A 24,382-nucleotide genomic window follows, 5' to 3' on the forward strand; every position below is an offset into this window, starting at 1 on the left:
CTTTCTCATGGTGAGGATGTTTACGCGTAGGCTGCCATCTTCAGGAAATGGCAAAGAAGATCCTTTGGTACTTTAACAACAATAATTGACTTCCCCTCTGGCCATAATGGAGTTGTGCTAATGACTTCCTCTCTTGACAAAAACAGCTTTGAAGATGAACAGAATATATGAAACAACTTTATAGCAGCAGTGTTCTTAAACTCGGGAAAAATGTTAAATCCTAGCCACTTACAGACACTAAAAAGACGGGGCAGGACTCTGGCTCTCAAGAGAAGCAGTGCCATGATAAGCCACACAGTGGCTCAGGCGTTCTCCCCTGGGTTCCTTTTGTGGTCCTTGCAGTGGAGCCCAAGTTGAAAGGTCATTTTAATGAGCCTGGGAAGAAGACACTGAAAGTCCAGGCTGCTGAAAAATAGTAGCTGGGCTTTGCCAGGAGCTAGAGAAGAGGAAGAGCCATGGTGCAGCAAGGACAGCAGAATTCTGTGTCAGAATTCACTTTGGGTGGTTGGCTGAGGACCACACTGTGCCAGGTGAGGCTCTCCATGCACCCCAGCAGCAAGTGCTGGGCGCGGGCCCGAGCCGAATGAGGACACCAGAGCTCACATGGTGCTGGAGACGCTGGAGCGCCGGCTCTGCCTGACGAATACACCTCAAGGATGGAACTGAGATCCCAGAACTGCTATACATTAGGAACAGGACTGTGGATGTGAGTAAGGAGCTCTACACCCTAGAACTAAGTGCAAAATGGAAATAGAGCTAAAGAAACATTTAAACCAAGCATGATAGCACCACAAGACCTTCCCCTAATCTGCCTGACTTCCGGAACAAACTCAGTTCGGTGAAGGAAGACAGCAAGATCTGGATTCCCCATAAAGGTTCGTAACAGTTCCCCTGTGTACAATCATAAGCTAGTGGATATGTAGAGAGTCTGAATTGTGACCTATAGAAAGGGAAAACCTGAGGTTGGAATGAACAATCAACTACTTCAAAGTCATGGTAATAAATACGATTGAGGACTTCATGGAAAAGATGGATGAAATAAGTAAACAGGAAACCTCAACGGAGAAATTGGAATAATTAAAAATTTGCCAAATGAACATTCTAGTGCCATAAATGAAGTGAAAAATTCCCTGGATGAGATGAAAAGTGGGTGAGAAACTAGAGGGAAGGGTAGTAGACTTGGAAACCTGAACAGAAGTCATCTCATCTGAGAAATGGAAGAAATGAGAGAGAATTGATAATGCCTCGTGACTTGCGAGATGAGATCAGGAGGCCTGTGTATATATGTAGTGTCAGAGGGAGAGGAGGAAAAAATGGAGCAGAAGAAAAACGTGAAGAAATAATGACCAAAAAAGTTTCCTGATTTGGTTTTTCAAACCTTAATTCACACATTCAAGAACCTTAATGAACCCCTAGAGAGATGAGGAGGACCACAACTGAGTCACCATAGTCACACTGTGAAAGACTAAAGAAAAAGAGGAAATGTTTCAAATGACCAGAGGAAGAAAGGTGCATCATGTACATCATATATGAGCTGTGGCCGCCGTCTGCTCAGAAGCCATGGATACTGGAAGAAGGTGGAAGAGCACCCTTAAAGTACTGAAAGAAATATTAGAATTCTTTGTCAAACAAAGTGCCTTCAAGTATGAAGACAAAACAAAGATGATTTTCAGGTAAACTAAGATAATTATTGCCAGCATACCTGCTGAATAAGAAATGCTGAAGGGCCGGGGATTTAGCTCAGTGGTTCCACCGCCTGCTTTGCAAGCATAAAGACCTGCGTTCAATCCCCTGTACCAAAACAAATCAAAAAACAAAAAAAGAAATGCTGAAGGAAGCTCTTCAGGCTAAAGAAAAATGATGCCAGGAAACTCAGCTGACCAGGAAGGGGTGAAGAATACCAGAAAGTAGAAATCAGTGGGTAAATATAAAGGGCTGTTTTCTTAATATAAATAAATATTTAGTATAAATTTTTATATATTTGTATGTTTCTAATACATATAGTTTAACCATACTTACATGGCAGTCACATATATATTTTATATATAGCCATCTGAAACCAAAATGTATAACACTGTGTTATGAACATGGCTACATTGTAAAGCAGGGGAGAGAATAAAATTATGCAGTTTCAAAGTTCTTACATTTTACAGGAAGTGGTACAATACTAATTCTCAGTATAAAATTAAAGATGAGGGACTGAGGGCATAGTGCTACAGTGCTTGCCTAGCAGGAGCAAGGCCCTGGGTCCAACTCCCTGCCTTCAACTTCCAGTACAGGGGAAAAAAATCTTAGGGACGTTTATTGTAATCCCCAAAAAGACTTCCAAAAAATGAAGAAGTATAGCTAAATCATCAATAGAGAAATGGAATTCTAAAAAGTATTTAGCTTACCCAAAGAACTGCGGAAGGAGGAAACAAGGGAACTAAAAAAGAAGAGGCAAACAAAAAAAAGCAAAATGGGAGAACTAAATCAGTAAGTCAAATATAAATGGACTAGATGCACCATAAAAATAGAGGTTGTCAGGCTGGGAGAAAATGCAAGACTCATTTCCTGTCTACACTCTTTAAATGCTAACACACAGAGCAGTCAAAAGTGAAGGATGCAGGTGGCGGTGATGCCAGTGCCCCTCTGTGGCCCCTAGAACCTGTGGACATCGTCTCACCAAGCTGAAAGCACCTCAAGACCAGGCAGTTATCCTGGGCTGTTCAGTGGGTCCAGTCCAATCTCACAAGTCCTTAAAAAGCATAGAACCTGCCTGGGGTTAAGGTTGGAAGGAGATGCCACTCTGGATCAGTGATGTATTGCACACTGAAGATGGGTCAGAGCCATAGCCTGAGGAATGCAGGTCCTGTTAGCAGCTGGGCAGGGTGAGGGGAGGACTTCTCTACTGCCACAAGAAAGTGTAGCACCTCCTGCATCTTAATTTTAACTCCAAGTAGAAATGCAGATCTTACTGCAGAGTCCAGTGAGAGGACTTTAGCAGCTATTAAAACCCTCATCCTACAGTTCCCAGCTCTCCTGGCAGCCTGCTCCCGGCCCTGCTGTCTGCAGCACATAGAAAACCCAAGCGGGGCCAAGGATTTAGCTAAGTGTTACTGCCATCTGCCTCTCAAGCACAAGGACCCAAGTTCGACCCCCAGTACCAAAAACAAAAAAACAAATAGCCCAGGCCCAGGCCCCAAGGTAGCTCTGCCCAGATGAGCCTGAGGAGCTGCTGGTCTCTGGAGGAGTCAGCCCAGGCCCCAGCCTGTCTGCCCTCACAGGAAGCTCATAGAGCTGCGGGCTGCCAGCCTCAGGGCTTTCGGGCCTGTGCCACAGCTTTCAGCCGCCCACAGTGATGGGACCCTGCCCTGTTAGCTTCTTGTTTCTCTATTTTCTACCCAGGTTTCAGTTTTTAACTGGGGTTTGTTTCCCCTTTGTCTCTAGTTCAGCTTCCTTTTCCTGTTTGGTTTTAAGTAGAGGCTAAAAATCAAGTCAGTGCCTTCAGAGTCTGTGGTCCTCTGACCCACATAGCCTGGGGCGAGCACAAGACTCATCTCCTGAAGCTTCCCTTTGCCACAGCCTTTCAGCCATGGCCACGTGGTGAGTACTGGGACCCCTAAGGGGTCAGAGGGATGACAAGAGGGAAAATCTGAATGGTGAAGGCACTGTAGAAACACCCAGGTGCCCTGTTATACCGATCAGTGATCGGAAAATCCAGGAACTAAGGGTGAGGGACTTACCCAAATCACATAAAAAGTTAGTCACTCTTCATCTGCTGGCCTTCCCATTCCCAGACCTGTGTCTCCTGATATCTGCAACCTTGAATGGCTCCTGAGCTGAGAGGACTTACTCGAATTTAGCCACCTGCCTCAGAGCACAGGGAGGGTCTCCCCAGCTCTCAGAGGGGACTGTTGCCTGACTCCGTGTGGTGCCGGTGTGGTGGCTGGGGAGTTCTGGCTCCTCTCCCTGGAATGCCTGAGGCAGTGTTTTCTCTGAGTGTGGGCTAGCAGGGAGGAACCGAGGCACCTTTTACCACAGAAACGTCACAATATAGCAGCAAATGCCCTCACCTGTGTGAGAGCCCCTTGGTCTAAAGACTGCTGCTGAGCAGTCTTGTGAGCACTGCTTGGTCTGTGAACTGTGCTCCTCAGTGCCCCCGCTCTTCCCAAAGACAGGACCACACTTTGGACATGGCTTTCCCCTTCCTAAGTAAAAGGACAGAGTTTCTTCCTCTGGGAGTTGGAGCTTTGTGCCTTTACATAAAATATTAATCCCTCACTTGAAAATTTATTTGCTTCTGAAGTTGTTTCACCAGTTTTCTTCAAGTCTGTTTCCTCTCTTGGATGGGTGAGGAGAGTGCTGCTGCTCCTGCCTGTGTCTGAGGGTGCTGAGCCTCTGAAAAATGGAGGCTCTGGTGGCAGGGCCGTGGGGAAGGGCTAGAGCAGCAGCCCCAGCACCTCCCGCAGTGATACTGCCGGGATTCCCGGGCCTCCAGAGCCAATCCAGGTGATGGGCCAGCAGGTGGAAGCATCCCGGCCCCTCCTGGACAGCCAGAGAGCACAGCTCCCGCCTCCGGCATGCAGAGCCTGGCCAGGCCAGGGAGACTCCCTGCTTGTGTCGTTTTGTGTTTCGGTGACTTTATTCCTATTTCTGTTCTATCATTTTGGTCATTTTCCTTTAGCTGTAAAGGAAAATGGATGGGTGAGGCCACGGAAAACAGAATGCTTCCCATGTAGAAGCATGCTGCTTCCAGTTGAAAATGATGTGAGAAGTTCAAGCAGCTTACCCTGTCCTGTCAGCTACTGATGGCAGAAAACAGTGTGAGAAGTAAATGAGGTAGAAGTACAGCAATTTATTTAAAGGCCTTTTAAAATGTAGAAATCTGCAAAGTCTCCATCTGGAAAGCACCTTGGACACTAGCAACAGTAAAGCAGCTGGTTGGGGACACTAGAATAACCCTATGGTGCCTTTTCATGTTGCCCCATATCTCAGTGAGGGAAAAGTTGTATTGTGCACAATGATAATGTTGAAGTCTGAAACTGCTGACCTAGTCCAGCTCTTGAGATCCAGATTTGGGACATGACTTGTCTGTGGGGTGTGGCTAAACTAGGACAAAAGCCTAGTCTTCTGTTGCCACCATCCCCGCAAGGCCATCTGTGCTTGTCGGTGCAATCAGGCCCACGACCAGACACCACGTGAAGGTTGAGCAGTGCCCTTCCTGTGGGGAGAGGAGGACGCCTCGGTCTGAGTTGCCACGGTGTCTGTGGTGGGCTGCAGGGACTTGCTGTCATGGACGAGCACCTTCTCAGCCTGGCTCTGCCACTGTCAACCCAGGAGCATCTTCGGAGCACTTGCCCGAGGCGGGAGCTGGAATGCTCCTGAGCGTGAGGCGGTACACAGAATGCTGCCGTTGTGCTGCTTCATGTCATTCTCAGGACACTGCTGAAGTGAGCAAGTGTAGTAATGTGGGGAGCTTCCCTCCCACTCCATGGGCTCCAGGACTGAGTCTCGAAGATAAACTGACAAGAGACAGGTTAAGAGAAGAGAGCGACACAGACTTATCATCACACTGGGGCATCACATGAAGGAAGTGAGCACCCAGAACCCGGGGGAGCCCACGGGTTTACATGGCCTCCTCGTGAAGGCAAGGAGGAGAGGCACAGCATACAACGCAGAGACACTAAATAGCTCTAGGAAGAATGGGCTGGACTAGGTAGGTCACAGTTTCTCCAGGCTGGATGTGAAAGTCCAGTGTCTTCCTGCTGTGGCCTGAGTGGCCCTGAGAGGGATCCTGCAAGATACCACTACACCAGCGGCACTGTTATGTAGCCCTGGTAGCTAGGATTCCAGGGAGGACTGCCATGGTGGTTGGTGTTACCTGGAGAATCTGCTTCGAAAGGGCAGAGGAAACCCAAGGAAAACCTTTCTTGTGCATCTGCTGCTCCCCGTGGGTGAAGTCCTTGCACACCTGTGTGGCATGTTGGAGGAGGGGTGTTAGCGGGACTCCTTCACATGTACGTTCACGGGCACACTTGTGTTCCATAGAGAAGAAACCAAGACAAAGAAGGAGAGTGGAATTTGACAAGAAATGCAGGCAGGGAAGGATAGATGGAGGCCTGGAGCTTGGTCTCCTTGTTGTGGACACTGTGCCCCCTGTTCTTAGATGGCCAGGGAGAGCGGCCTCTGTCCTCAGGCTGCACATTCAGAAGTGAGAAGCTGCCCAGCACAGGGCCACACCGCAGACAGGCAGTGATGGCGGGAAGAATAGCAAGAGTTGAGAAGCTGGGGCTGTCAGGAAAGACTTCAAGGGAAAAGTGGTCTTGGGCAAATTTTGAAGGACAGGAAAGATTTTTGTGAAAAGGAACCGAGCAGGTATGCATGTCAGCCAGGGGTGCCCTCGGTGCTAGACACACAGAAGAGCCGGCAGACAGACTTCCCAGTGGGTGTCAAGAGATCATAAGAGGAGCTGCAGAGAGGCCAAGTAGAGCGATGCAGTAGGGAACAGCTGGACCACTACCTTGGTGGTCTCTTAGGGGCACATTTACTATGGGATCCCTCAAGTGACCAGAGGCAGCCATGTAAAACTCTGCAGATGAAAACACTGGGCAGACAGATGTAGCTCAGCATTGTGGCACTGCCTGGCAAGTGTGAGGCCCTGAGTTCAATTCCCAGTATAAAAACAAAAAACAAAAAAAACCCTAACATTGGGTGGTGGCTGCAGAGACAGACAGTGAGTGTCCTGAGATGGGAGCACTTCAGCAGTCGGGGGTCAGAAGAGGACAGGGGCGGATAGCCATGAAGAAGGACGGCATGGAGAAGTTGGTGGGCCCTACTGAGTGGGGGACTGAGGCTCCCATATGGCGGGAGCTTGAGGAGGGAGAGACATCCGGGAGAAGCCAAGGGAAGGTCACTCCAGCCCCGCATGGCTGTTGGCTGGCAGTGATCAGTCCAGGGGTGAGGTGGAGAGGGGCAGCAGACCTGAGAAGGACAGGCAGCAGGACCTGGGACCTCCAGACAGAGCTGCCCAGGGTGTGGTGGATGACGGCCCCTTCTGCCATGGTGAGCAAGGCCTGACACAGACAGCTGCAGAACTGGGCCCTGAACAGGCAGAACAAGGACGGCCTGAGGAGGAGCTGGTACACTAGTGAGGCAGAGGAAGCGCCACAGGAGGGAGGGTGATGTGTCTGCCCCTTCGGGTGACCCAGTGTGTCTCGGCCCCAGGCCTACTCACCTATTGTCTTTGTCATGCCTTGGATTTCCTTCTAATGTATTGCTGCTCTTCTGAACATATTATTATGTCATTATTTTTGTTATTTGTTATCTGCATTTCCCCCTCTAGACTAAGTTCCAGGAAGGCAGGGATATTCATCTGTTTGATTCCCCAGTGTGTCCCCGAAATCTGAAACATTACCTGAAAACACATTTATTGACTTGCTGGGTTCCACTCACTACTTGTGGTGTTGATACTGGAGATACTGGGCTGCCATAGCCGCTTCTCAGTAGAGTTTCTGGTGTCATGGGTTAGAGGGGAGGCCAGAGAGAGACTTGTTACCAGCTTTCAGCAGTGTGGAGCTGTGGCTGCCTGGCCACAGTCGCCTCCGCTGCTTCTCTGGCCTGATAATCTTTCAGGTTTAGAAATGTAAAAAGCCTCACACAGCTGGTCACTCACAGTCCCTCTTACCCGTGCCTGTGCTGCTGTGGGGTTTGAGGACAATGCCAGGTCTCCATCCCAGAGGCTGGTGACGGAAGAGGCCCTGAGATCTCGTAGTCAGTGGTCTCCCAGGATCAATCTCATTTCCCTAGAGATATACAGCCCTGTCACTTGGAGAGCTTCTGAAATCTCTCACTCCTGCATCCTGAAAGGTCTGCTGAGCATTCGGCTCAGACAACACTGCTGTATTAAGGGCCTGGGGGTGCCGGGTGGAAGACTGTTGAGAACTGATCTGGCCGGAGGCTTGCCTTTGGTAACTGAGCCTGCAAGAGAAAGGTGCTACAGCTGCCTTTTGTGAGTGCTGGGTGTTAACTATTATGCCATTTACCTTATCTGTGTTGCATGTACTCCTCATATTCATCCTCTGAGGCACTGTATGGTTTTCCCCAAAAACAGAGGCCAGAAGAGTTAGTGAACTTGCTGCAACTCACACCAGAATCACTTAGCAGAGCTAGGATGTGGAGCCAGGTTTCACGTGCTTTTGGGATGTGTTCTTAGCTATACTTCTCAACAGAGCTTGCCTAAATTGCAGTCAGGATTAGAGGGCCTACTGAGCTGTGATTTTACAGAGTCCCTGTCATTCTGCTGTTAATACACAGGGACACGAGACCTCAGCCCTTCTGAGGCACCCTGTGCATCTCTGTCGATGGCCGTTTGTCCCAGATGTCTCCTAGCAGACAAGAGCCACACAGTGTCCCTCCTTTCTGTCTGCACATAAGCCGGTAAAACCATGCACAGTGCCCAGGGGTGGATGGACTGAGCCAAGAGGCTGCACTGAGAATCGAGGATGCTGGCTAGGTGAAGCCAGGCTCTCATTCCCAGGCTGCTCGTTGACCCTCAGAGGTGAGCGCCCTGCCTGGGCTTTGGGCCAAGTCACATCTCCTCAGCTGTCCCAAGGCTGTGCTCAAACCAGATCCCCCTCCCCAGTTGTCGTTCCCGGACTCTGTGGACACAGTTTGGGGCCCAGGCACATTCAGAATTTATAAAGAAATGTTAGAAGTCACCCTGTAGAGCAGGGCCCTGTGCCATATGTCTATAATGCCAGCAGCTTAGAAGGCTGAGGCAGGGAGAGCACAAGGATGAGCCCAGCCTGGACAACTTGGTGAGAGCCTGCCTCAAGATAGAAAATAAAAAGGTCTGGGGATGGAACTCAGTGCAGAGGCCCTCAGTTTACTCCCCAGTACCATCAAAAGAAAAAACAAACAAAAAAATCACCTATAGGTGATTTATAAATCCCCGAGGGGAGAAGGCCTTTCTGTGGCAGATCTGGGGACCACCCCTTAAGCACCCCTTGCCTTTCAGATCACAGGCACCTAAAGTTACATCCCACCTGGTGCGATGGAGCAGATGCCTGTGTAGTGTTCTTCCTGAATTTAATCAGAAACAGCCCACAATGGGGGCAGCCTACAAGACAATGGTCCTGAGATCTTCACCAACAAGGTCATTATCAGCAGAGAAATCAGCCTGACATCCTAGCCAGAGTTGGCAGACAGCACAGGCATGGAGGCTGTGCCCAAAAGTAGCCAAACCCTTTTTTTTGGGAAAAGTAACTTTTGAACTCTGTATTAGATATACTCAGAAATTATTGATTTTATTTTCCTGTGGAATCCCAGGCCTTGTATATGCTAGTGAGTGCTGTGCCACTAATGGCATCCCCAGGTGTCCTTTTTGTTTATTCGTTTGTTTGTTTGTGGGTTGTTTTTTTTGTTTTTTTGTTTTGTTTTGTTTTGTTTTTGTACCAGAGATCAAACTTGGGACCTTGTGCTTGTAAGGCAGACAGCAACGCCGCTGAGGCCTAGCAGGTCCTTATTTTATAGAAATGTATGGTCAGGAAGCTAGGATTGAGGTATCATGCCTACAACTTAGTCTCCAATAATTCTGGAAAAAAGAGATGATTCATGTGGCACAATGCTAACCTGGGCAAATTTAGATGAAAGAGACAGTGTTTTCCATTGTATATTTTGGAAGGTTTCCTAATTTTCAAAATTAAAAAGCTGGAAGAAAAACAGCTTCAAAATAATAAGAAACGGTTGGTTGAGGTTTCCTGCTTTGCTGAGTGGAGCAGAGCTGGGCAGGGTGGTGCACACCTGCAATCCCAGCCTCTCTGGAGACAGAAGGATTGAGAGTTTGAGCCCAGCATGGACAACTTAGCAAGACCCTGTCTCAAAAAATAGAGGGACAGGGAGGTAGCTCAGTGTAGAGCACCTATAGGCTCAATCCCCAGCACTACAAGAAATAAAAAGTAGAACAGAAGAAACTTCTTGTGCAACAGACAGAAGTAAGGGCTACTGTCCAGCGGGTTGCTTCCCTGCCAGGCGGAGGCTGGGCCTCATCAGACCTCAGGTGCTTTGTCAGCTGCGCCAGGATGGTGACTTCTAGTTGCTCAGTTGTGGAGCTGGGATGCAGCGTGTGTGAGTTTCCTTGTTTCTCTGGAGTAGGTGTGAGAAAGGGTGTGGCCCTGTGGGACTGAGGAAGGTGCACCAACACCCCAGCCTCCTCTGTGCCTTCCTTCCCCACCCTGGCACTCTTCCCTTGCCTCACCTGATCCCCTCCTTCCTCTCCTCTTGGAGAGTCTGTCTTCTCCCTCACAGCGGCCCCCCCAGGACCTCTGCACCAAAGTAACTGTGCTCCTCAGCCCAGGTGGCACCTTGCACACCCTCACACGCAGGCCCTGGGGCGGTGTGGAATGAGTGTGCCCACGTCTTCTACCTGGAGGTCACAGCTTGTAGCCAACAGATGGTTGGGTTTCTCTTAAGTACTGTGTGCATGGAGATATCTCAGTAAATGGGGTGTTTTCTTGGTTTATTTTTTAGATGCGTGCAGGAAAAGAGAAGGAAAACTGAGGTGTTTAGCACTCAAAAGAGTCATGGTCTCTTTTCCCCAGCCCCTCACCCCCAAAATCTTCGAAGGCCAAGAAATATAACACTCAGCAAACTCAACAAGCTTGAAAGCAAGCACTCATTCAGGTATCTCCAGCATGATCTCTGGGTCCCAGCTATTGGAGCCACAGCAATGAACTGTACTTTAAATAAAGAAACGGAAGCAAGCTGTCCAGTCAGGTTCATGTTCTAGTCCCGGGGAGAGAAATAAACAGTGGCTTGGGATGGGGACAGTGTCGAGGAGGGCCAGGGTGGTGAAGAGAAGGTTCAAAGCACAAAGGCCCAGAGCTGTAGGTGTCTGCACACTGGGTGGCGGTCAGTGAGCAGCACCCCCGGCAGGGACAGGTGTTGACAGCCTGAGGAACACACAGGGCTCCAAGAGTGGGGATTCCCCACTGGGAGGCCAGGGGTGGCCCCCAGCCCCCAGAGGACCTGGGACGTTCCACAAAGACAGGACCCCAAGCCTTGGTGACTGCCACCCTATTCTCTTGGGGGGTTGAGAGAGCAAGAGGTAAAGACGGCTGCACATAGAAAGCGTGGCTCTAGGTCCACCGAAGGCTTCCTGCACAAAGCTTGGCTGTTTATTTATGCCGATGTGCTCTGGTTCAAGGTGGTATCTGGATGCTAATCATATTTGGAAGTTGCTGTATCTTCTGTCTCATCCAATCTGGAGCTAATTTCAAAGATAGTCCATCAGATCATTCCCTTATCTTACAGAGCCCAGCCTCACTTCCCTGCATACGCTCGCTGTCTGCAGTCAGAGCGAAGCCGAAGGAGCCCACAGGGAGATCTCCCAGGGGAGGCTGCCTGAGTGGGGTGGTTGAAGCAGAGCACATGGACATGTAAGAGGGGCACTGGGGACACAGGAAAAGGTTCCGGATGAGGTCCCAGCCCGTGGTCTGTCTCCCCCCAGTGTGACACCGAACAGGTTGTTTAATGCAAAGTGGGACCTCATGGCAATTATTTTGAGCTCTTGCAAAATCTTGCCAGGGATCCCATAAACTAGCAAGTGATGTGCTTCCAGTGACTGGAACTGGGCATGGGTGAGGACTCCTTTCCGGTGTCCTTTCCCCGTGGCTCCTGGTCTTGGCAGGTGAAGAGCAGCTCAGTCCATCCTGAGCTCCCAGGCAAGCTGGATTAGCCCCTGCAATCTCAGCCCAGCGGCCTCTCACCTGTGGTTGAGCCGCTTCAGTTCACTTTGTTGCTTGCATGCTGAAATAAGCCAGTCAGGCTTTGTGCACTGCCTTTGTAGCCTGGCTCTGTTCCCTCTTGGCTTTAGAACTCACTGGCTTGTCCTTCTTGGCGGGCTACTAGGCCCAGGTTGATGGGGGCAGGCTACCTCAGGGGCACATGGGGGATCTGGTACTTCAGACATGGCCTGCCCTCAAGAAGCCCCTGCTTTAGGAGTCAGATAAGCTCTAAATGCTGGCGAGGGCCAGGGACACACCTCCTGAGTGCACAGACTGCTCCAGGCAGGTTTTGGCACCTACAAGTTATCTTGTGTCTTAATCACTGTAGAAAAATACTGATGTTTTTATTATCTCTAATTTACAGATAAGAACTCCCAGGAAACCTGGTATCTTTCCTCCTTTGGCATTCTTTCCTACCCATTTTTGCAATTGCCTGTTTTCCCTGCTAGATTGTAATCTCCGGGCAGATACATGTCACATTCAAAGCAGCTTGCCTCACTCTTGTAGTTCATTATAAATGGGAAAGAATGGATGAGAGTTCTCTGTGGGTAGTGACTCTTTACCTGAGCTTTGGAGGAAAGATTCAAACTCTGGAAATAGGAATGAGAAAAGCATCTTGGGAACATTTTTCATCCTAATCCCTTAAATAATACCAGGGAAATCATTTTCATTGGCCCAGAGGTCAGGGGGTTGTTTTTACTGCCAAACCCAGCTTTCCACCAGGCTGCAAGGAAGGAAGTTCCCTGGGACCAGCCCAGGAGTCCACCTGTTGTCCTGGGCTGTGGGACAGGACCTGCTGCCTAGACCCTTCTGATCAGCACTTGGGAGAGCCTGGCAGCAGGAAATGCCCCACTCCTGGAGCACAGGGACCTAGCGTAGACAGTTACTGCAGTCCCTTTCGGGAAGGCTGTCGGGTTGGTCGGCACAGTTGTGACACTGGGGTTCCAGGAAGGGCTGTCTGACTTTACCTGGGGCTTCAAGAAAGGCTTCCTGAAGTGCAACTCACGTCCTAATCCGTGACACTCTGGTGGCTGAGGCAGAAGGGCCACAAATTCAAGGCCATACTAGGCAATTCAGCAAGACTCTGTCACAAAATAAAAATATTAAAGGGCTGGGTATGTAGCTCACTGGTAGAACACCCATAGGTTTAATCCCCAATACAAAATAGGTCACGTGATGTCTACAGATAAGTAGGAATGACCAGGTCAGCTGGGGTGGGAAAAGAGTGGACAGCGTGAGCCAAGCAGAGCTCACAGTGAGCATGAGGATGTGTTCGGGGCTACGACTGTTTGCACAAGACTAAGCCCAGGTCAGGGTCTGCCGAGCACAGATAGGCAGGGCAGTGATTCCCACACTCCATGGCTGGGCTCCATGTGCTGGCGCCTGGTCAGCCTAACTCTCCACACAACTTCCGAGGAAGATGGGGAAAGAGAGGTGTGGACAGGTAAAGGGAGAAGAAGGGGGAAGTTAAATAATCCATCTGAGCTATAATAACTAGGACGCACAGAGCCCCCAGTGAGGACAGAGGAGGGTCCAACTTGCGCTTGATGAAGGTCTTTTTGGTGATGCTCTGAAGGGTGAATCGGGATCATGAGACTTGAACCAGAGGCAGGAGGAGCAATCTGAAGGCTGTTGTGGTCTAGATGAGAAATAACAAGGGCAAGGATGCTGGCAGCAAGAAGGGAGAGAAGGCAACAGATCTGCAGGGTGTTTGAGAAACCGAGGAGGGCCTTTTGGAGACAGAGGAATGGTGTCTGCAGGGACTCTTGGGTTCAGATGTGGCCTTGGGTATGTGTTGTTGTCATCTCCTGAAGGAGGAAGCAGTGAAAACAAGGCTTTCTGTTAGAGAAAGATGAACTTTGAGATACCTGAACTACGTCCATGCAGTAGCTGGAAATATAGTTCCATAGCTTAGAAGGAGGCAGAGGATCAGAGCGCAGTGACATGGGGTTTGTAAGCATACTAGTGATCGTGTGAAATATGGCCATGGGTGAACGAGCTCATGGAGAGATTTGAAAGCCACTATCTCTCAAGATTAGTTCATGGACTGTTTGCATCAGAATCAGCAAGAAAGTGTGTCCCAGTTGTGCATGGTAGTTGTGCATGGAAAGTTGTGCATGGTAGTTCACACCTGTAATCCCAGACTTGGGAGGCTGAGGCAGGAGGATTGCCATGAGGCCAACCTGGCTACATAGTGAATTCAAGGCCAGCCTGGACTACATAGCAAGAACCTGTCTCAAAGGAAGGGAGGGAGGGAGGGAGGAAAGAAAGAAAGAAAGAGAATATGTGTCCCAGTACCAACCTGGCTACATAGTGAATTCAAGGCCAGACTAGACTACATAGCAAGAACCTATCTCGAAGGTAGGAAGGAAGGAAGGAAGGAAGGAAGGAAGGAAGGAAGGAAGGAAGGAAGGAAGGAAGGAAGGAAGGAAAGAAAGGAAAAGAAAGAGAATATGTATCCCAGTAGAGGTACCCAGGGATCTGAGAGTTTAGATTTAATAAACACTTTAGCTGATTCTTACAGTGCACACAGTCTGAGAACCATTGATGGAGAGTGAGAAGGGAAGAAATTCTAAGAATTTCACTTTCGAGAAACACCAAGATTTAAGGTGGCTTTCAAATCAGTATGGGAGCAGGGACCCATTTGAGAGCGCAGGAGAGGCCTACTGCAGAAACTTTCACGCTTCACTTTAGCAAATTATTTCTGAGGATTCTTAGGTATTTTAAAGCCTTTCCTTGGCCCCAGCTTCAGGACCCTTGGTAGATGAGTAGACAAAGACCTGTGGAGGAGGCTGAAAAAGAAGCCAAGTGGAGAGCTCAGAGTCAGCCAGGAGAGGGTGTCGTCAGCGGTGCAGCGGTCACTGAGAGGCGCAGGTGTCAGGGGCCTGAGAGCCTGGCACACCCTGCAGAGGCATTGCAGTGTAGTGGGGACAGAGGCCAGATGTGCTGGGGAGTGAAGGAGCAGCAGCTTGATGGAGGGCTGAGAGCTGGAAGGGAGCCATGGGGGTGGTGAGGCAGGACAAGCTCCTGTGTGCTCCCGGGGGCTTCTATTATCTGCATCCGTGAGGTAGTAAGTATGATGAGAGATTAAAGAAAAAGTGGCCATCCCAGGAAGGCAGCCACCTCTCCCTGGTGTACCAGGGACCATCCTGGTTTGGTGCTGAATGTTCTTCCCCCAGGAAGCCACTCAGTGACGGAAAAATGCTGATTCCACCAAGTTAGGGCACTGGGGCTGAGCAGGACCACTGTTCTGCATGATAGAGAGAAGCACTGATCCTCTTCCTTCCAGTGAGATCCGAGTAGCATGGGCTTGAGGCCCACCAACAGCAGAGGAGGGCAGTCTGTACTTTCCCAGATGCCCCAGAAATTGGCCAGTAGCCAGCCCCTGCCCAGACCAATGTGGATCTTTAGAGGCCGCAGACGGCCTTGGCAGCCTGAGCCTGCACAGTAGGCCACCCTCAGAGCTGTGGTTTCCTGACAGCCTGCCCCAGGCCTCAGGGAGACGGAGAACACTGATGGTAATCTGGGGCAGGTTCTGTTAGCTGGCAGCACTCTCTCTGAGAAGAAGTGGGTTACAATTCTAAGTGGAATGTTCCCATGAACACATGATCACAAATGTACTTTATCCCACAGACCCAGAGGCACGTGCTCCACAGTTAGTAGTGTTTGCAGCACAGAGAGCACTGAGTTTACCAAAGGGGAAACGACAGAGCTCCCTGCCTTCACAGGGGTGGGGCAGTGCGGTGGTGGAGGCAGAAGTGAGCACACGCAGGAGCCAGGCTCTTCCCCCATAGCCCCACGTCCCGTGCACATCCCAGGCTGAGCCCCTTGTAAGACCTGCACCACACTGGATATGTGCTTTATTGATTCACATTCTTCAAGGTTTTGTGGCGAGTAAGGTGGGAAGGGATTCAAAGGCAGCTGTGCTTAGGAATGAGCAGGGCTGAGATGGTGTGTCCGGTTCAGCCCATGAGAAATGTGAAAGCCTTGTCCCTGACCATGATGGAGCGGCAGAGTCTAGCACCGGGAGAACCTGGACCCTGCACTTTTCCAAAAAGAGACCGAGGTTTGAAGGCTGCTGGTGCCGTGGGGGATCCCAGATTGTCTTCCTGTAGATGCATTTCATCTCCAAATGCATCAGTGATTTCGTACATAGAGGCCAAGAATTCCCATAATTAGTTTTTAGAGTTGTGTGAAGAAAGAGTGAGATGTGCTTTGCCTCTGCTCCTATGAAGTGAGAGATTTCAACAGATATTTAGCAGTGACCTGTGGTCTAACAAAGCTAGGCGCCAGACCAGCTGTAGGACAGAGACTGTGCCTTCCCCCTTCTGCCCTTGCAGAGCGAAATGGCCTGAGGACTTCTCAGGTCACAGGAGGTCCTCAAGTACAGATGAGGAAGCCAGAGTCCAGAGTGCCATGCGTCTTGTCCAAGCTGATGGAGGTATAGTCTGAAGCCTTCTCAATGCCACAGGGGGAGAAAGCAGAGTCCAGAATTTTTGCAGGGGCACAAATACCTGTACAAAAGCCAAAGATAACACTGGAATTGGCAGCTTATTCTACAAGAGCTTTCTCTCCAGAGAGAAGCTCCAGTCAGAGGAGCCCAGGGGCTCCTAGGGGAAAAAGTCCATCAGCCTGGTACTCAGCAGCAAACTGCACCAACCAAGCCATGCGTGTGATTGATCTCCTCTCCCCAGCACAGATACACTCATGATCTGGTCGTTTTGATTGAATAAAAAGCCTATGCTATCAAGAATACAAAAAAGAATAAATGTTGGTGAGACTGCAGGAAAAAGGAACTCTTCTGCTCTGCTGGGGGGAATGTAAACTAGTACAGCCACTAGGGAATCAATATGGAGATTTCTCACAAAACTAAAAGTAGAACCACTGCATGACCCAGTTATACCACCCTTTGGTGTATACCCAGAGGGATTCGTCGGCACACGATAGGGTTACCTGCATGTCCCTGTGGGGGTGGCACAATTCCCGAGAGCCAAGATATGGAACCGGCCTAGGAGCCCATCAGTGGACAGGCAGGTAAAGAAAATGAGCTGGATTATGTAACATAAAGCAGAACACAGTCACTTCATTTGTGGGGAAATGCATGTAAGTGGAGGTCATCGTGTGAAGCAAAACCAAACACTCAAAAAGTCAAGTATGGCTTGTTTTCGCTAACACGTGGAATCATAGCTAGATAGATAGATAGCTAGATAGAGATGTATGTTGAATTTGATTCTATTCTTGTCCAATATATATAGTACATAATTAAATATATAATTGACTATCAATTATAATAATTGAATATATAAATATATATAGAGAGAGAAATGGGATGGATGTTATCAAATGTTGTCTGCATGTATGAAAATATTGAAACCAAATACATTTTTAAATTAGCAGGAAGCAATAATACATTTTTAAGGAAATAAAATTAAAACAACAGGAAAACTGTAGGAGACCAAGACCTCACAAACTCAACCTTACCTTTCCTTTCCAGCTTCACCATCTTCATTAGAGCCTAGGGTAGGGCGCCCAGAGGCCTGTCCACACCTTCCTAAACTTTACAGGGACTGCTGGGAAGGGAGTGGAAACAGTCTTTTTTATTCAGCAAAGAGAATTTTTTATGAATGTGATTTTTAAAGTAGCTTATTCAATCATTTCTGCAGCACATGATATTTTTAAGGAGAAATTATCAAATCTCACAGGATAACTGACTCAGCATGAGCTTTTGATGCCTCTTGGGTGTGTGTAGTTCAGGGTTTGAGTATTTGTTCAGGTGAAATTTTTGAGAAGGCGACAGCAATATAGATCTTATCAAAACAAACAAAGAGTCTAAGGTTAATAAGCCCAAGTAGCACAACAGATCATAAGTATGTAAATGTGCATTTTCTTGCATTTGTATTTTGTTCATAGCAGTAAAATAATCAGAGGCAAACACGCTATTCAAACAGGAGGGGGAAAAAACTCTAGGGGTTTTGGTTAACCACAAATTTAATTTGAACCTAAAGTGTTAAAAACAACAGCAAAAAAAGGAACCTGTGGCTATTACTGCACTAAGTAATTAGTTGCTGGTGTTTAAGCTCCTGCCAGGTGGCAGCCCAGCACAAAGTATTTTATTGTACATCTCCACTCCTAACAGCACCGAGAGGCACGTATGCTTCCCCCACCGAGGGACGGCAGCTCTTGCGTACCTCGTGGTTCCTGCCTCTGCCTCTGCCCAGGCTGCTGTCTCCTGCCTCTGAAATCCCACATCCGCTTCCTGAATTCGTCTAGGGGTTGAACGTCTTCATCTCTACACACACACAGCATTTTCTTCAGAATGTCTCCCAACTCCCCCAACTGCTCCTTGCTGGCCAAGTTTTGTAATTATTTGTCTGACTTCCTGAATGACTATGAACCCCTGTGGGCCGGGACTGGCCTACTCCTCTGATCTTGTCTGAATGTAGCTTGACTGGCTGGCATCTGTGTTTGCTAGCTAAGGCTAAAATATCCTGTCTACTTTAGGACCCAGCACTAGAAGTGACCAATCCGGGACTCCATAGAGAGGGTTCCTAGCATGACCAAGGGACGGGTGGCTGTGCCATGTGAATGATTTACAGAAGCACCAGGATGCCTGTTTCAGTCGTCCAGTGGATTGTCACCAGCTACCCACCCCACTCTGTACCTCTGCACAGCAGTGAGTAGACGCGGGACAGCTGACCACGAGTGGGCCGTTTAGGAGAGTAGTAGATTCTTTTCCTTGTCATTCAAAGTTGCGGTGCTGTAATCAAAGCGGCTTTATGGAGAACGTGAGAGGATTAGATCATCCAGGCTTCTTTTCAGCTCTGGGACCTGCTAGTGAGCATTCACTGGATACCTGCTGTGTGCCAGGCCCCAGAGCAGAGCAGAGAACGGGACAGCCATGCTCCTTCCTTCTACACTACAGCGGTGTGTCATTTGGGGTCTCCCAAAAAGCAAGTGCTGAGACCATGCAGAAAAGTTGCATGAAAAAGACTTCGTGGGGAGGACTTGGTGGAGGAGGCCAGGAGCACCTCAGGCCATGACACAGGCATGAAGTCTGCCCAAGGAGAGGGAGCAGGGAGACAGGCAGGAGCTTCTCAGACCACAGCACAACCCTGAGAAAGTAGCTAGGTTGACAGGCAGGCTTCCCGTCAGGTGGAAGGGGGCCCCTGGCTGGCAATGATGGGCCAGTGCGGTCCCCCTGCCATGTCTGGTCACTAGCTGGGAGCATCCCTGGAAATGCACACCCTCAGTGCACATGAAGTACCAGTGGTCAGCCGCACCCCCAGGACAGGTTCTCCTGAGGAGACTGGAGGGTACCCTGCCATGGCATGCCCTATCACATGGTACATTTTTGCATACACCCTCAGGCCCAGGTCATCAGGAGGGCTTCGTGGTCACACGCTGGCAGGTGGTGGAGCTAGGATTCCAACTCAGATACCTATGACTTCATAAAATTGTCTGGCTGACTGGTACCATCGCGTAGCTCAGGCTCTCTCCAGCCCTGGAGAAGTACCTGGAGCATATCATCACCGAGAGCAACTCAGTGTCAACAGCAGTGTCAAGGCTTAGCCCATAACTCGATTTATGATTAGTTTGTGTTGGGATGATTTGAACCCAAGTCTGACTGGCTGTGTGCAGCTTCTCCCGATTTCTATTAGATTTCTTGACCAGAGAGAGCTGGGGGAAGGAGCAGCTCCTCTTGAGCATGTATGAAAACCCCAAACTATAAATAAAGAGCAAATAAAAGATAGATAATAGGAGGTGGGGAAAGAGACCTTTGTCAAGTAAGAAGGGGACTTGAGACGGAGGGGAGGGAAAAGGAATGAAGGTGTGTTATATACATGTGCCGGCTCCACTGTAACAGTTACGAGCTCCAGATGTGTATAATACAAATTTTAAAATAAAACAATACAACATTCCAGGCTGTGGGTCACAGAAGCTGTGGGTCACAGTAGTGCTGTCCCTTGAGCATTTATGGGGAGGGTTGGTGAATGTGCAGCAGAAAGACGCAGCACAGCTGCAGATCAGAGCCCCGGCAGTTCATTCCCAGCACAGCAGCAAGACTCGCCCGAGCCCTCGGCATGGCTTGGTGGCAGTGCCATCTCCCTTAGACTCCTCAGCCCCAGGCCCGGAGCTGGGGTCCACGGCAAGGCTGACACTAGGCAGCTAGGCATTCAGAACAGGTTCGAGTCCAGGCGCTGGGGCACTGGCACCCAGCAGCCATGAAGTATGCGTACTAGTTCATATGAAGCAAAAGGAGGGAAAGGCCTGTGTGGTGCTCTCCGTGGTCGTACTGTTGGTTTGTGACAATCTACACTGCAGCGCCCACAGTCTGAGCTACAGAGGTCCTGAACAGGTGCCTCTAGAATCCTCAGGGACCCACGACACTGCCAGGTTCAGGGTTCCGAGCCGCTGAGGTGAGTCAGAAAAACCACTATTTCTGTCACCCAGCCCCACAGGGCTGGGGTAGGGATCTTTTCCAACTATTTCAGTCCCCTGCCTTCTCAAAGCTGGAAAAGTAAACATAATTTGGCTTTATCTTGACTGCCCAGCTTCATCGTTATGATTGTTCCTTGTACACACTTTGCTCCCCTACCATTGCTCCTGGACTGTTAGGTTGGGACTTTGTTTCCAGTCTGTCATTATCTTTAGATGACTGATAACCCTGCACACCACAGGCTGTGAGCCTGCACCCCAGCACACACTTTAGTGATGATATCTCACCTCTCGGGGGCCTTCAGCTTCTTCCCTGGTTTTCTGTCATCATCTGAGCAGATGAGGTTACTTTTGCTCAGCAAATGCTGTGCTCTGGAGTGAGACAGAACTGATTGGAAATCACTAATGTCATCACTGAATACCTCTGTGAACTTGTATCAGTCTTTTCCATTCTCTGGGCCACCCTTTCCTTGTCTGTAAAGTGGGTTATACGTAGCTACTGAAATTGGGAAGCATGGGTGTTTTGCTGCAATGCCTAGAACACTGTAGACAGTTGGCAAGTTAAAATAATTCCTCTTGTTCAAGTGCCTTTTCCCCTGCAAGCAAAGCTGAGAGTGTTTTCCAAGCTGTCCAAAGTTTGGCACCAGACTTCCTCTCTACTCCTTATGGTCTCTGAAGAAGGCCAAGCAGCCCTTCTATAGACAGTTGGAAGCTCTAGCAGTCAAAATGTTTCTTTATGTCAAGTAGGCACTGACCTCTGTCAGAAAGAGCAAAGCCAGCTCTCATCTAGCTCAGGCTAATGCTTTGGGTTTCTTCTTGCTCTACAGTGAACAGAGTATTTGCCAAGCCCGGGCTTCCGTGATGGTCTACGATGACACCAGTAAGAAATGGGTACCAATCAAGCCTGGACAGCAGGGATTCAGCCGGATCAACATCTACCACAACACTGCCAACAACACCTTCAGAGTCGTTGGAGTCAAGCTTCAGGATCAGCAGGTGAGTGCTGAGGCACAGGTCCCACCCCGAGCCCCTCCTCATCCAGTTAAGGTGGTGGGATAGAACCACCCTAGCTGACAGCCCTTGGCCCAAGACCCTTTTCACTTGCTGTAAGCCAGACATAGTGGTGTTCACCTGTAAGCCCAGAGCTCAGCTGGCTGAGGCAGGAGGATCACTATGAATTCGAGGCCAGCCTGAACTACATGGTTAGACCCTGACTCAAAAAAAAAGAAATTCATCCTTTTCCTGCTATAGTTCTTGAATCACGGTGGTGTTCCCTAAGCAGTTGCTTCTATTGTGATAAGTTTTCCATTCCTTTCATGTCACTTAGTCACCTCTAGGGCACACTGGGAAAACAGCAGGGTGTGGTGGGAAGGATGACAGGCTGGAAAACACCTGTTCTGAACCCTCACTCCCCCCTTTAGAGGAAACTACACTTTGAGGGAGAGGCCTTTCTCCCACTCAGGGAGGGACAGCTATGTTCATTCTATAGAGCTCTACTGGAGTCTGACCAAGAGGCAGAAACATAGCCTCTGTCTTAGATGCTTTCATCGTTGTTGAAATACAATAGCTGACACCCACAAATTAAGGAGGAGAGGTTTACTTTGGCTCCCAGTTTCAGGGATCTCAGTCTGTGCATGGCCAGGTAGCTCCAAGGGGAAAAACAGCCTGGTGGAAGGGCCAGGCTGGAGGACAGTGCTTATCTGACAGCGCCAGGAAGCAGTGAGAGAAGGGAGAAGCCAGGGAAGGAGAGGAAGCCTTCCAGGTCATGCCCCTGAGACCACCTCTTACCAGGACCCACCTCCTAACAGCAAGTCAGCTATGCTGTCCCCACTATCCAGTCACCTGACAAAAATGAGATTTTTGAGGAACATTTTAGATCAAACCATAACCGCCTCCCACTTGGAATCACATGTTCGAGAGACACTCCTTGCAAGTGGCTGAGACTGTCTTCCGCATGGATGGGGCATGTTGGCTAGGAGCATAAAAGTAATTCCTAGTTAAAGAAGGCACTAGAGAAAGGGGAGGAACTGTGATCCCTAATAACTTTTCAGGATCTCAGGAGAAAGATTGGTGTTCACATTTCCAGTAGTTATGAATCACTGTCCTCAAATGGTCAAACATTTTAAAAGACAAAGATTTCCTAGTCCTGTAAATAATTGGGGATATCATATATTTAATGTTCTTTATGGATTATGGAACACTTTTCTTTTCTGTACTAGGGGTCGAACCTAGAACCTTCACACTGAGTTATATCCCCATGGTTTTGAGACAGGGTCTGGGCTCAAACTTGTAGTCCTATGGCATCTTTTCATATTTGTTATTTCATTCTCTCAATAACCCTAGTAAGGATAATGATGTAAGAATTATCATCCTCATTTAAATTGCCAAATAAGTAGATACAAAACTTGATGCCCATTTGTGGAGAAAAGGACAGATAAGTTACAGTACTATTAGCCAAAGTCTAACCTGAATCTCACATTGAGAGAGAAAACCCTAAAGGATTTTTAGTTGAGACTGAGTAGTGATTACCAAATATTTTAGTGAGTTTTCTGGCTAAAGTAACAGAAGTGATGTGAATAAAATTAGTGAATTGACAAAAAAAAAATTTCCAGGCGTGGTGGCATGTGCCTGTAATCCCAGTTCTTGGGAGGCTGAAGCAGGAGGATCACTATGAGTTCGAGACCAGCCTGGGCTACATAGTGAGTTCCAGGTCAGTCTCAATTACACAATGAGACCCTGTCTCAAAAAACAAACAAACAAACAAACAAAAGCTTAGTGAAATGATGGCAGTAGAATAGCAGGGTGAACTGACAGGGGTGAGGGCCAAAAGAACGGGATCCACAGTCCTGCTCCACACTGATCCGGCCACCCCTCACCCGGAATGTTGGGGCCAAATCTGGGTGACACTCACTGCAACCTCCAAGGAGAGGGGCACCCGCCAGGTGAGGGGTCTGAAAGCAACGGAAGAAATGACAAGAGCTAGCTACTGGAGAATTGAGCTGAAGAGGCAGAACCACATCTTTCAACTCTGCCATGCAGAGGAAAATCCCACTTTCTCCATGTGCCCCACAGAGCAGGTCTAGCAATGCTGTGTAGACAGCATGGGAGGGAGAGCTGGACGCAGAAGAGTACTTTTTCCAATGCCCATGGTCCGGGTGCAGCTCTGCATGTGTGTTCAAATTGAATCCCTATTGAGAGGTATCGGCAGGGGTGGGGATTAACCCCAGGGTGATGTTTACAGGCAGGGCTTTGGGGGGGTGCACAGGGTTAGATAAGGGCAGTACCGCATGGGGAGCCCCTGGCTAAATCCTTGCGGCTTTATAAGGCAAACAGACAGAAGGGACGCACCCACACGCTCCCTGCTCTACCTGGGGCTTTGCTATCAGGACGCCATTGTCAGAGGTGGCCCTTGATCCCCTGGAACTGTGAGCTGAAGAAACCTCTTGTCTTTACAAGTTTAGCCTATAAAGCTAGGAATTTCATTATAGCAATGAAAATGGACTAATACGTAAGCAGACTGTTCAAGAATGCAGTGTGCTACATGGTGGGCCTGGGAGGCCACCTGGCCTCTTAGTAAGATTATGAGAAAGACATTAGGAGGAGATGTGCCTTGATGCACCCCAAAAGTCTTGGCAAACCTGTAGTTCTGTTGTTGTGGAGCCAAGTAAACACATAGGGTCAGGAGGATAGTTTACCACAAAGTTTCTTTTTTTGTAAAGGACTCTTGATTGTTTTTACTCAGATACCTCAAAAACATATTTGACAGTATCTGCAGTTGCAAGAGCTTCCTTTAAAAGAAGAGGAAAAGCACTCCTACCTCCCCAGAAGAAAACATGTGCAACATCACGGTAATGGGCGCCTATTCAGAAAGTGCAATGTCTTTAAATACGTCTTCCTTCAGCCAGCATCCAGATCAGTCTGGCCAAATCGAGGAGAATAATTTTTGAAATACAGCTGGTTAGAAGAGGTTGAAATTTTAAAGTTGAAAAAAGATAAATTTTATGAATACATACCCAAAATACTGGCATGATTATATTAATACAACAATTATTGCTACAGAGAGAGACAGGCTTTTTTAATGATAAAAAGGTCAATTGAGGGCCGGGGATTTAGCTCAGTGGTTCCAGCACCTGCCTTACAAGTGCAAGGACCCAAGTTCAGTCCCCTGTACCAAAAAAAAA

The 24,382-nt window shown here is 48.7% G+C and overlaps 1 protein-coding gene across 5 annotated transcripts in view; it reads left to right on the plus strand.

The window, feature by feature from the left end:
• Positions 1–24,382, plus strand: part of Evl (Enah/Vasp-like) — a 96,050-nt gene that overhangs the window by 39,396 nt on the left and 32,272 nt on the right. For 4 of the 5 annotated variants that reach the window (XM_033766799.1, XM_033766801.1, XM_033766802.1 and 1 more), the window contains one exon: positions 21,029–21,197. In XM_033766799.1, the coding sequence (XP_033622690.1) occupies positions 21,029–21,197 (169 nt within the window). Of the gene's footprint in view, positions 1–3,473; positions 3,586–21,028; positions 21,198–24,382 lie in introns of those variants that run through there. The other variant, XM_033766800.1, reaches the window with a different exon arrangement.

This window comes from Fukomys damarensis, unplaced genomic scaffold (genome assembly GCF_012274545.1).
Source record: "Fukomys damarensis isolate Sample0158 unplaced genomic scaffold, DMR_v1.0_HiC HiC_scaffold_21, whole genome shotgun sequence".
Lineage (NCBI taxonomy): Eukaryota > Metazoa > Chordata > Mammalia > Rodentia > Bathyergidae > Fukomys > Fukomys damarensis.